At 37.0% G+C, this 13,628-nt stretch overlaps 1 protein-coding gene across 1 annotated transcript; it reads left to right on the forward strand.

Annotated features, from left to right (window-relative positions):
* The first annotated feature begins 4,231 nt into the window (after positions 1-4,231).
* Positions 4,232-11,188, forward strand: anxa2b (annexin A2b). Its single transcript, XM_072661047.1, has 13 exons — positions 4,232-4,262; positions 5,110-5,170; positions 5,307-5,400; positions 6,820-6,914; positions 7,693-7,806; positions 8,038-8,128; positions 8,680-8,759; positions 8,854-8,913; positions 9,006-9,099; positions 9,410-9,505; positions 9,834-9,892; positions 10,083-10,205; positions 10,903-11,188. Exons 2-13 carry the CDS (start codon positions 5,120-5,122, stop codon positions 10,960-10,962), a joined length of 1,017 nt encoding a protein of 338 aa, XP_072517148.1. The 5' UTR covers positions 4,232-4,262; positions 5,110-5,119; the 3' UTR covers positions 10,963-11,188.
* Positions 11,189-13,628: the final 2,440 nt, after the last annotated feature.

Genomic DNA, 13,628 nt, shown 5'->3' on the forward strand with positions numbered 1-13,628 from the left:
TGTATAGCGCTTTTTACAACTGTTGTCGTCACAAAGCAGCTTTACATAATTAGTACTTAATAAAGAACAGAGACAGAGAAGAAAGAAGGAATAACATGAAGGGTCAAAGACCCCCGTGAGCAAGCCAACGGCGACAGTGGCAAGGAAAAACTCCCTCAGAGCTGGAGGAAGAAACCTTGGGAGGAACCAAGACTCACAAGGGGGACCCATCCTCCTCTGGCCAGACTGTTTTAAACATTAATGATAAAAATTACCAAAGCAGATACAACAGAAAGTTGATAGTGGTGATATTAATAGTGTCAGACAGGCACGAGTCCATCTAGGTTTCAGTACGGCCACCAAACAGGCAGCAGCGGCAGGCGGGTGAGCCATGGGTGGTGGCGGGTTGGGGGGGGACCCGCTGGCCGGACTGGTAGGTGGCAGCTGGTTAGATGCAAGTAGAGGGGACCTCAGCGGGCAATCTTCCTGCAGATCGGGCTGGGTGGTCATTTACTCGAAGAAGGTAAAGAGAGAAAAGTTAGTTCTAAGAGGAATTTTATGGAGTGCAGAGAATGTTGAGAATCAGCATCTGGGTATGTCTGACGACTCTAGCAGGTCTGATTATCACAGCATAATTAAAAGGAGAGAGCCAGAAGGTAACACGGACACGGGCGTACCCTGAGAACACCAGCATCTATCTGCTCCACCGTCAACAACCCTGAGTGATCGCGTGTAAGCAGCGAGACGACAGCTCCAGCATCTCAGTGTACATACAATTCCCTGGGTCCGCGAACCCCTGGACCTGCAGCCCTTATCTAAGAAACATTAATTACCAAAAGCTAAACTAAACATATAAGTTTTCAGCTTAGATTTAAAGATTGAGACTGTGCCTGAGTCCCGAACATTATCTGGAAGGTTATTCCAGAGCTGGGGGGCTTTATAAGAAAAGGCTCTTCCCCCTGCTGAGGTTTTCTGAATTTTGGGAACGAGTAAGAGGCCAGCACCCTGAGATCTAAGTAGTCTTGATGGTTCGTAATATACTATAAGATCCTGCAGGTACTCAGGAGCGAGGCCATGTAGGGCTTTATATGTTAATAAAAGAATTTTGTGTTCGATACGGAATTTAACTGGGAGCCAATGAAGTGCTGATAGAGCACTTCATGTATATATATATATGTCACATGGTAAGTCGGTTCCCTTAGTCAATGTGTTAGATGTAGAAGTGGGCAGGTGTGAAAAACCACCTGGGCTCCCATGTGTGGAACGTGGGCTCCTGGTCCCATTACTGACACTGTTGGGCATCCATATATGGGCCAATGTGGAACTCGAGGACAAAACTTTTTGGTTCCTAGTTGGGCTACCCATACAGGAAGTGAGGTTTGTGGTTTGTGTGTTGTTTCCAGTCAAAGAAGGAATGAAAGAAGGTTGCTGGGTCTGATGAGTCCTGTTTTCTTTATGTGGAATGGTTGAGTAAGTCACTTATGTCTGTTCATCTCTATTTTTCAATTCACCACAAAAATTACACCACAAAATGTATTATGGATTTGTCTGTTAGCAAGAGTGTTTTCATTTAATCTAGTTCACTAGAGAAAACTGTTACTTAATTCTTACTGGCTTCATACTTCATGCCAGGTGTTTCAACACTCATAATTATCAGATTTATGAGAGAAGATAAACACAGGTGATCTCTAGGATGTCTCAAGACAGTCCCCTAAGTATTTCCTTTCAGTAAACTTGTGAAACAATAGTAGTGTTTAAGTGCTATAATAAGCATTAAACACATGCCTGATAAAATTATTGAACATGAGCATGCATAGCCTGAATCCTTTGGTATTATTAATAATAATATGGGAATGCTGTACACTGAAAATATACACACAAATAAATAAAACATTACAACACAGTTATGTATTTTTGTTTACTTATTTATTTTATTACAGTGATTATGTAATATATTGTATACATGTGGGAATGCTGTACAAAGTTGAATCAAGTAAATACAGTGCATTACCTTCTTCAGTATAATCAATGCTTTGAACAAATAAACATTCAAGTCTGGAAAGCATTGTGTACTACTGCAGTGTTTTCTGTTAAACTGTACACTAGAGTCTAATAGAATATGCTATCAGTTCTTTGCCAGTCAGAAATCTCCCTTGTTTGTGTGTGTGTCAGTGTCTGTTTGCATGTGGTGATGTATTACACTGTGGTATGTGATTATACAGTGCTTGTTTTGTATGTTGTTATGGAGACTGGGACACAGCAATGATAGGCTCAGGAAGTATATGTTCCCTTAGGTCCAAAAGTGAACTCAAACTGGAAATAAACCAACAAGGATATTTCATTCACTCCTAAGATATTATTTTATACAAAATGTGTCCATATTCTCTGTATTTTTTGTTGGGTGTGGATTCATTCTCCAGTCTCTTGTACTGTTAGTTATAATACGGTCAGTAATTCTGGTGAGAAAACAACCAAATCTCATAATAGTTGTTGAGCTTGCTTATTGGTAGTTGCTTATCTTTTTTTAAACTGCAAGGAACATTGCTTTACTCACTTTACTATATAATAATCATATTTTCACATTAGTAGTCAAATATGGAAATGTCATAACTGCTTGTACTTATCCCAGGCAATTACAATTATATTTATGTTTATGGGTTGTTTGCTACTTTATCAAACACAATAACACACAAAGGTTGTGTCAGTTTGAGGTTCAGAGTAAAGAAGGAAAGATGTGGCGTGGCATAGAATGGCTGCACAATTATCTCTCTTATCTTTATATTTCTGTTCCCTCAGAGCAGCTAATCAACCTGAGCTCAGAGCAGATATCAAAAACAGTTCATGCGAAGGCCTGTAAAGTGATGTCAGAGATGACTGTGTTTCTACTGTAACACATAGGTCTATACATCATCTACACAAACATAACACTGCACACAGATTTTATCTCTGTCTGTGTGAGCTGTTATTGACTCAATGGCAGTGATGAGTGTGTTTGTCTGTCTGTGTATCTCAACTGTTTAGAGCCCTGAGAGAGAGAAAGATACCAATGGGTCAAAGGATTAAGTCTATATGCCTAATATGCTAATTGTCTTCTGCATTCCACCCAAACAGCTTGCTGCATCAGACCAGCTGCCACCTACCAGTACAACCAGCAGGCCCCGCCCCACCACCACCTATGCCAGACCAGCAGCACACCCTCCAACCACTGCAACCTGTCTAATGACCATGTTAAAACTTAAATGGACTCTTAACTATGTGCCATTATTAATATCACCACTATTAACTATCATTACTCTGACCATCACTGCCATGACTATATTAAGTTCTACTACACCATGATTAATATATTATGATTATGATCAGAGCAGTTCAACAGAATAGATGGTATGGTAACTTTTGTCAATAATTTATAATTAGTTCTGACCAAAGGAAGTGTGAGGTTTCTTCCTCCAGCTCTGAGGGAGTTTTTCCTTGCCACTATCACCGTTGGCTTGCTCACTAGGGGTCTTGGATCCTTCATGTCTTCTTACATAATTTTTTTTTTCTGTCTTTTACTAATTAGTAATTATGTAAAGTTGTTTTGTGACAACAACAGTTAAAAAGCGCTATACAAATAATTTGACTTGACTTGACTTGACTCTACAAGACCAATTAAGGTGCCATGTGGTATTTGGAACCATAAGATGTGGTGCCAAATTAGCAGTACTGGTGCTTGCAGAAACATGGATTAGCCTATGTGTACAAGTTTTAAAATATTTAAGTAGAAATCTTTGAGAATAATGCAAAGAACAATTAATGACAACTCGCTCCACAAGATGTAAAATCCTAATTTGGTAGTTTTTATTGTCATTTGATGGTTCCTGATTTTGGTTCGAACTTTGGTACATTCTCCAATGTCTTTAATAGACTATGATCTGTTGTTTGGGTGTAATTAAATAATTTTTAATGATATAATCCAGTATTTTTTATGTTTTATTTTATACAGCTGCCCACCTGCCTATTACCGCATGCTTGTATTAGTAAGTGATCTTAGGTCTAAATGATGAATGAAGTTTTAAATGATTGTCTGTGGTAATTAATAAGATACTACAGATGCAGAAGATAGAGATTAGGGTAAAAATGCTTAAGAAAAGTCCAGACCTTAACAAGGAAGTGACATATGATTGTCTGTGTAATTTGGGGGGAGGAGTGGGCTGTAGGAGGAGACTCATGGACAGCCTCTATTTAAGTGTCAAAGGCACCCAAATTGACACCGCCAAAACACACGAGGACACCTGACAAAGGTAAGACTCTGACACAGCTTTGAAGCTCTCTTTCTCTCTTTCTCTCTCTCGCTCTCTCTCCTTCTTTATAACCAAACAGGCCCTCCACTGTGCTGGCACATTTTTTGGTGCAACATCTGCCATGAGTCAGTCCCTTGACTCTATTTTAAAGGACATATATTTCACATATTTCAGTGCAAGTCTCACCTTATCTCAATAGTCCATGCAGATGCGTTGTTAGAGTGTGCAGAGTGGGCAGGAACAGTTTAAGTGGTGGAATGTGAGATTGGTATTGATCCAGGGTGTGTCTGAGCAAAGTTTACTGAGCACCTTTAGTCTTCAGACTTACAATCTATTTTATAATTATTGAAGAGGAGTTTAAAATATTCCAAAGAAAAGGCAGGATGAGCTGAAAGAATCACATAGTTCAAATATTGCAACACCTATTGATATATGATATAATATGAACATAATTTGAATGAAGTAACTTCAGTCTTTGACTCTTTTCATTGCACCTTTTATGAAGTCTGACCTTTGACAACTCATTTCTATTGGTACATTCATCACAACATCATGTTTTTGACTCAATGTAAAGAAGAGCTGCCAGATTTAAATTATATCAAAATGTCAAAAATGGACACAAAAAATCGCATTCATGTTTTTTTTTTATGACAGCAACAATATGTATACATAGATTGTATGACAGCAGGTCTCTAGTCAGATCTCTGATAATGATCTGCAAGACCTTTGAGACTGAGGGTGGGGATGTTAATTATGTACTAGCCAACTCTGTCATATGATTTAGGTCACGACATTATGTTCATTGAACATATTCATGGGTTAATGGTATAAATTCTATTCTCTGCAGGAAAGTGAAAATGGCACTGGTATCTGAGTTTCTGGGTCAGCTAACACTGGGTCATGGAGGGGTGAGTGGTAATATGACATATAAAGGAAACATTACTCATGTAACTACAAATTTCAGATAGTCTGAATGAAACAAGTACAGCAAGACAGCAACAGATTTTGAACTCTTTAGGATTTATTCTCTGTTTAAACCATCAGCTGAGAGAACCACGGTTTCCAACAGTGGTCCCAGCTCGAGATTTTGATGCAGAGAGGGATGCATCTTGGATTGACACAGCCATTAAAACCAAAGGTATGAGAACCTAGCATACTACCCATAGTGCTTTTTTACTTTTTATAATTTCCCATTTTCAGAGATAAGGTTTTACATTACTTGCAAACCCACATGATATCAAGGAGTGTGCAACATAATCATTACTTTCTTTGCTGGATTTTTGTAACCTGTGTCTGTATTCCAATTGACGATTGAAGTATTTATACTTATTTGTGCTAATCCTAGATTAACACTCTTGCTGCTAAAATTTGATTAGTATTCTTTCTCCCGATTACTAGTGAAACCCAGAAAATTGTCAGAAAAGAGCTGCTGTGAGCTTTAAAAGGGAATTCCACAGGAATTTTTAAAATTTTTAAATAATTCAATTGTCGAGATATAAACACAAATTCAACTTCCCAGCTGATTTGCTTTATAGTGGTGTTGATAATAAAAAATGGTTGTGATGCCTACAATGGAAATGATCCAAAATATCTAATTTATTTGCTAAATCTAATCTAAATGTCATGATATAACTCCATTTAATTGCTCCAGATGTTTGTTTTCTATCACCACAACTATTCTGACTCCATAGGCAATGGCTGGCAACAAATCCTCTGACTCTGGCTAATTATATATACATATATCAACTATTTAATTATGAAAGAAATGAAGATGGATAGAACTAAGACAATCTGGGTGGGTGAAGGACAGTTGTATTGCTATGGGTTTGTCTGATGAACAAAGTTGGCAAGCTTGAGTCAGCTTCTGTTCTGTAAGGACACAGCAGATTCTCTAGTGCTCTACCTGTTTTAAACTACAGCATAGCTGAGCTCATTGACAAAAGTATATGAACATCCTTTCAAATTAGTGGTCCAGCTATTGTAGCCCTGGCTGTTCTAGCAGATGCATAAAATTAGACAGCTATGCAGTCTCCTTAGGCAAACACTGCCAAACAATAGGTTGTATTCAAGAGCTGCATGACTGTCCGCATTGCACTGTCCTTGACTGCCACATATCCAAAAGGTTTATTCAATTGACTTCAACATTTAACCCCATGCAACACATCTGGCATCAAATTGAATGCTGAGTGTAAGTCATGTCCTACCGCCAAACATCTGTGCCTGGCTCCACTAATGCCCTTATGACTGAATGAAAGCAAGTATATGAATCAACCACATAGAAATGACAAGAGAGATGTTCCAAATAATATGTTTGTAATGACAGCAGTAGCTGTAGAGGTTAAGATTGCATTTTAAACCATACCTTTCCCCACAGGCTTGTGTGTGTGTGTTGGAGGGGTAGGTGTGGTTTTGAGTATACAGTTTAGTCCTTGAACTTTAACGTGCCACTCATTGATGAGATATCTGTGAAGTAATATCTGCCATTCACTAATGTTATCATTCTGAGGTTAGGGAGGTACCTTCAACACATCCACCCTCTCCCCAACTCCCATTTTAGGTGTGGATGAGCATGTAATCATTGACATCCTGACCAGGCGAACTTATGCACAGAGGAGAGAGATCGCTTTTGAGTATGAGAGGAAGGAAAAAAAGGTATACACGGTCACAGAAGTATCCATAATTATACATACATTATATAAACACAACCTTGCTAAACTGAAAACCTGCTGTTTTGCAGTTATGTTTAGCAGTGACTGTATGGACCAAGCATAGAGCATTTTGAATGTTTTACAATGTTTGCAGTTGTGATCAGAAATGCAGATAATCCCTTCATGAACGCTAATGTCATGGCAATATTTGGCTTTTTAAAATGTCTTTAAATTGCTCTTTGTATTGAGCAGAATGAGTATACAATGTAGAACATTAATAGAAAATAGAAATAAAAAGAATACATAGATAGAATAGAAAATATAGAAAAACATTTAGTGCACAACTTACAATACAGGGTCAAAAATACATACACCCACTTCAGCTGGTAGCCTCAATGTGTCTAAATAAAAATGATCTGTCAATGCACTGGATTGACCAACATACAGTACAGTGGAAAAGTCCAAGGAGCTTTGAAAAATATGGTTGTGGATTTACACAAATCATAATTGGACTGTGAAGTTTGATCTGTGCAGGAAACAAACACATTTAACTGAACTGTACCAATTCTTTCAGGATGTCTTCCTGAATGAAATGTGCTCTATTTTTGTGTGCCTGTAATTGAGGAGATCTTCAAATTTTTGACACCAAATTCTTGTTTTCTAAATACTGCGAAAAAGTAATAATTGAAAGTCCAATGCTGCCATGATAAGTGTATGTAAGCTTCGGAACATAGCTGTACATATTACAGAAATCACTTTTCTTTGAACTTTCTGTGTTGTAGGACCTGGTTACTGCCCTCAAGGGGGCACTGTCAGGCTCTCTAGAGAGTGTGATTCTGGGCTTAATGAAGAGCACAACTCAGTTTGATGCATTTGAGCTCAGAGCATCAATGAAGGTGAGTTCAATTCCAACAACTATGTTACCAAGTGTGTGTCTGCATTGTCCTTTGTTCTAATTTCCAGCAACGCCTCTTCTGGATCTTCTCAGAACCTTGTGTCAGTCCACTCTCTACATAAAAGCAATAGGATTTATAGACACAGCGCAGATCCCATTGTTACAGTTGTAAGGTTATAGTATTGATTGTGATTATGAATCTTGGTATCCAAAAAGTTTCTTTTCTTTTCAGGGTCTGGGCACTGATGAGGAGAGTCTGATTGAGTTGGTCTGCTCTCGCAGCAATGAAGAGCTTGTGGAGATTAAGAAAGTCTACAGAGAATGTGAGTAAAACTGTCCTTCATCCTTCATTGATGAAAAAAAATTTGCATGTTTCAGGGTTGCTCTAAATTTGTTGTTTTTGTGTGATTGGCCCATTTAGACAAATGTTTTCTGACCTTTTTGTCTTTTTTTTTGGCCCAAAAACAAATGTAAAACTACACCAATGGTTGATGGCACACTCCTAAGTGTCAAAATGTATTTCTTTTTAGTGACACCGTAGTGGTCACTTTTGTTTCCTTAAAAACCTTGCAAAGTATGATTCTTTAACAAATTAGTTTTTGGTAAATTAGAATGCGACTCATTTTAAATGTTAAATAACCTTAATGTCATGTCTGTTGCTACAACTGTATGTACACTGAATATTTATTTTTGTATAAACAGAAATCATTATTTTTAAGAGTGTAATGGGATAGTAATGGGAAATGTTTTGTGGGCAGACACATTGTGTAATGGATTTATGACCATTTGGCAAACCTAGTATGTTTGTATGTGTATGAGAGAAGAAAGAAAACACACCCAAATGAAGATGAACTGTTTTCAACCTGTTCAACAGTGTTCAAGAAGGAGCTGGAGAAAGATGTAGCTGGAGATACGTCTGGGGATTTTGCTAAGTTGCTGCTGGCTTTAGTGCAGGTAGATCATAATGATCAATGACTCTTAACACAAATGTATCAAATATTATGTGTCCTCCATTTGTGAGTGTGCTCATCAATACTCCTTTTCTCAGGCTAAGAGAGAGGAACCAAGCAATGTAGTGGACTATGAGAAGATTGACAATGATGCCAGAGTAAGTGTCTTTCAGGATTAAATACTTGGAAAACAACATGTGCACCACAACAGATATGAGAATAACAATTTGTTTGTTGTTGCTGTGAGTAGGTCCTCTATGAGGCAGGGGTAAAGAGGAAGGGAACCGATGTGATCACCTGGATAAACATCTTCTCAGAGAGGAGTGTGCCACACCTCCAGAAAGGTAAACAAAGTGATATGCATGTGCATCTACTGACATGCCTGACTTAACTCCACCGTTTCTCAGTGTTAATCTTATTATCTTAAAATATTGAATTATACATTAAGATCATTTCACTAGCCAAGATTCAACCTACTTGTAAAACATAGCATATTTGTCATGTTTATGATAAACTAAAGATTTTTATTTAGTTTATGTATAATATTTTGATAATACTGTACATACATCTCTCTCTCTCTCTCTCTCTCTCTCTCTCTCTCTCTCTCTCTCTCTCTCTCTCTCTCTCTCTCCTTCTCTGTTTTTCTCTGGACAGTGTTTGAGAGATATAACAGCTACAGCCCATATGACATGAAGGAGAGCATCCGAAAAGAAGTGAAGGGAGATCTGGAGAAATCTTTTCTTACATTAGGTACGAAATTAACTTACACACACACACTCACCCGCAAACGTGATGTATGTAGCACAGTATGCACTTGTCGGCAGACAGAGTTGATGGAAAAGGCTGGGGGCCTTTCACACACACACACACACACACTTGGAGTGACTGCTTCATATCTTATTTAACACCGTCACAAGCTGTTTGATGAGAAATGTTGTTTGATTTTGTGGGAAGCCCTGAAGTAAGTGCTGACTGGCACAGCGCCAGGTGAATGAGACCCCTCACTGAAAACAACAAGGCCTCTCTCTCTCTCTCTCTCTCTCTCTCTCTCTCTCTCTCTCTCTCTCTTTTTCTGCAGTGGAGTGCTTTGAAAACAAACAGCTTTATTTTGCAAATAAACTCAATGATGCCATGAAGGTATGTTTCTCCAGAAAAATGTAGCCATTAAATCTGGATGCTCTTTTCTCTCTGTTGTCTCTTCTGCCATGCTAATGCTAATACTACTGATGGCTGCAGCAAGCCTTTTACTTATACATACATTCTGAAAGTATTTGTTCTGGGTGCCCTTGTATATGTGAATGTGTGATTAAGCCTAATATGTATTCAGACTAAATCAGTGAAGGAGAAAGTCCTGACCCGGATAATCGTTTCCCGCTGTGAAATTGACCTCATGAAGATCTGCACTGAGTTCAAGAGACAGTTTGGAAAGTCACTCTACCAGACAATCTCTGTCAGTATCCCTCGCTACCTGTGCCACACAGACACGTACACTTACATGTATTTGTCATATACACTAGTCACATACTGTATGCTTTATGTATTATATACAGTACAAAACAGTGTATATATGTATATGTAGAGTATATATGTATATATAGATAGATATTTATCTCAGCAATAGTGTTAATGTATTAACATTAGAATAAATACAAATAAGCAAATTAATAAATGTACAATACATTTTGAGCTGCTGAGGGAAAAATGTATACAATGGCTGTAGTCCACACTTTTAAAACCAATAAATAAGTAATATTAGTATTATTTGTATTTATATGTATTTGCATTTATTCTAATGTTATATAGTGTTTTTACTCCTACTGGTAAGATTCATTGTTTTAAACGATATATATGTATATATTGTATATATTTAACTACCTTTATATTATAAGAACTGTTCAACTCTAAACCTAACTCTTACCCTAATCTCTAACCTTTAATAAATGCTTTGCCCTTCCAGTAACTTATTTGAGGCCCATCCTTCTTTTACCTAATTTGTATCAAAGTGAGGACATTTGTCCTGAAAGGGTACAACAACAAATAGTCACAAACACACACATACAGACACACACACACACACACACACACACACACACACACACACACAGACACACATATACTGACTCTTCTTTGTCATTCTGTTTCCTCAGGAACAAACTAAGGGTGACTACCAGAGAGCTTTACTGAATCTCTGTGGAGGAGACAATTAAACAGTATCACTACATTCCCCATCATTCCTAGCTACAGTGAAGAGTGTGAACACATGAGGCAACAAAGCTTTCACAACTGTATTGTTCTAAATGATTATCTGAATTTGTGGATCTCAGGCTGTTTTGTAAACTACCAGAGCATGTAGGATGTGTAAAAACTGATAAGTGAAGAATTTTAGGAATGTCTATTGCTTATTTTCTATCATTAAATTTTTTTATGGAAAAAGGAATTCCAGATTTGATCTTCTGCCCATTCTAACCATTGCTCTAAAAGATGCCGCTAAAGATCAGCTGTTCTTTCAGCTGTTGGTCAGCTGTTCTTTAATCTTCACTCACCATATACTCTTGAGTGAGCTGCTCAGAGGCAGCTGTGCAAAACGCACTACGCATGCAGAACAGAATAAACCACAGAGACTGTAGCTTTGGCTGTTGATTTTTTTTTAATTGGAATGTAATTCCAAAAACTGAAAAAAAGGATAACAGCAATATCATAAAAAAAATTACCCCAGCACAGTGACGGGCCCAATGAGTTTACCTACCACAGTGGCCACTGAAATGCATATAGTAACATTTTAACATGTTAAAATGCAATATTGCATCTTTTATCTGATTTTGTTCATTTCCTTTGTCTCTTTTTATTTCTTCATTTTGAAATATTGTTACACATGATGGACCAACTATATAATTACAATACAAGTAACATGTGATATGATCCAAACGTAACATATGTTAATGCTTTAGGTTTCATTAAAATAAATGGTTCATAATATTCATTCCTATATCTTCACAAACATGAGAATCAAGATTAACATCTGTAAACTAACAAGATGCTTTTTTTATCATGTGGGCTATAATATAATCAGTTGAAGATGTTTTATGCATATGGCCTATAAAAGATGAAATACTGTGCAAAGAAAGCAGTGTATGTTAAGCGGGGAAAGTAAATTATGTTTGCTTTCAGTGACAGATTAATCTCTGCCTCATAAAGCTTTGTGTTCTCTGCATTCTCTCTGCCTGCTCTCTGACTCTGACCTAGGAGCAGCTTCTATTCCTCTGATCCAAATCAAAAGCACTGATAAAGAAAACACAAGCTGGTGTTATATAATGGCCAAAAAAGTCAGCCAGCACCATAATACTGTGGGGATTATTCTGCAATAAATTTAATATGAAAGTGCTGTTGTAGTTGGTGGAACGGCATGCAATTTAACATATATATAACAGAAAACTACATATGATGAGTGGGATTCTCAGGTGTTGTTGGAAGGTTCAAAAGACCACTAGCAAAAATGCTTCTACTTTTGATTTTTTCAAATGATATTGTCAGCATAGTAAATTGATTTAAAAAGTAGAAATGTAGAAAATAATGTGACTCCACAAGTCACACAACAGAAGCCTCTAATGCCCCAAAATTAATTTTACCAGAAAAAAAATTGTCCAGAGCTTAACCCATCAGAGACGTATTTGCCATTGCCTCTTCACGTAACAAGTAGAGCACACGGTATCTACCTTACCAGTCAAGGCCACTAGAGGACGATTGCAAATTCCACATACGTACGAAAGCTGAGAGGTTCTTCTCCATTTCGCATTAGTTAAAAAAATATTTGATTAGTACAGATTGCCTCTCACTAGATTTGGATATTTTATTTTTCTTCTGCTATTTCGCTGGTCGAGCAAGCTGGGTGACTTCTATGTGCCATAAACACCATGTAACAACAATAACTATTTTTCTTATTATTATTATTATTATTATTATTATTATTATTATTATTATTATTATTGTCACATTAACAAACTGTGACAACTAATACAGATTATAAAGAAATAACACAATAACAGACACATTTTTTCTAGCACCTAAAGTTATAACCACATGTAGTAAAATGTTAATCACTTTACTGGATATTAGTCTTAATCAGGAGAGTTGAGCTTATAGTCCTATAACTAATAACTAAAACAGTTAGTTACTTGTGTAGCACTTGTTGTCTTTCGTTCAGCACTCTAAATGAGGAAGATTGCAAAGTTGCTGCCATTGGCTAAATCTGGCTGGTTTTATCTGGAAGAATTTCAGCTATAACCAGAATCTTTGGATATAACCAGAATCATTGGAGCAACACAAAAACTCTAATGTTTAAAAAACATTTTTTTTTTTTTAAATAAAAAACAACATAGAAGGCTCAAATTCTAGCAGATGTATGTAAGTGTGTTTTAAAATGTTAATGTTTTATTTTTTGGTAAACGCTCAGTGAGAACATTTTCCAGTTAAGCAGCAGATTTTATAACATTTCTGTCATATATATTTATGTCTTTAATAATGATTAATAATGATGAGGTTTGGAATGGTAATAATGGAGATTTTCACAAATGCTTAAAATGAATCAAATAACATTAAAAGAAATTCTAAAAGGTATTATTGGCCAATGCAATGGTTATAGGCTTAGGTTACCAGTTGTGAGGATTTTGTCCTGAGTAGGCTTTGTGCCCACTCACAGTTTTCAAGTATATAACAACCATAAGTTAATAATGTAACTTTGAGTATGTGACAGGCTGCTGTATTATAGATGCAGTGAATGGTAATGTTTGTTGACATTCTCCAGATACCCTTCATCATTGACATGACCAGAGGCTTTGTGTGTATCTATGAGGCTTTGATTTGTTTTGACATCCTC

Source organism: Salminus brasiliensis, chromosome 17 (assembly GCF_030463535.1).
Source record: "Salminus brasiliensis chromosome 17, fSalBra1.hap2, whole genome shotgun sequence".
NCBI classification, from domain to species: Eukaryota; Metazoa; Chordata; class Actinopteri; order Characiformes; family Bryconidae; genus Salminus; species Salminus brasiliensis.

Bases quoted from the DNA above. Each gene is read 5' to 3' on its own strand.
- anxa2b (XM_072661047.1), top strand. From the start codon at position 5,120: ATGGCACTGGTATCTGAGTTTCTGGGTCAGCTAACACTGGGTCATGGA. The intron at 8,914-9,005 runs GTAAGTGTCTTT...TGCTGTGAGTAG, and splicing joins AGATTGACAATGATGCCAGA to GTCCTCTATGAGGCAGGGGT. The intron at 9,893-10,082 runs GTATGTTTCTCC...ATATGTATTCAG, and splicing joins AACTCAATGATGCCATGAAG to ACTAAATCAGTGAAGGAGAA.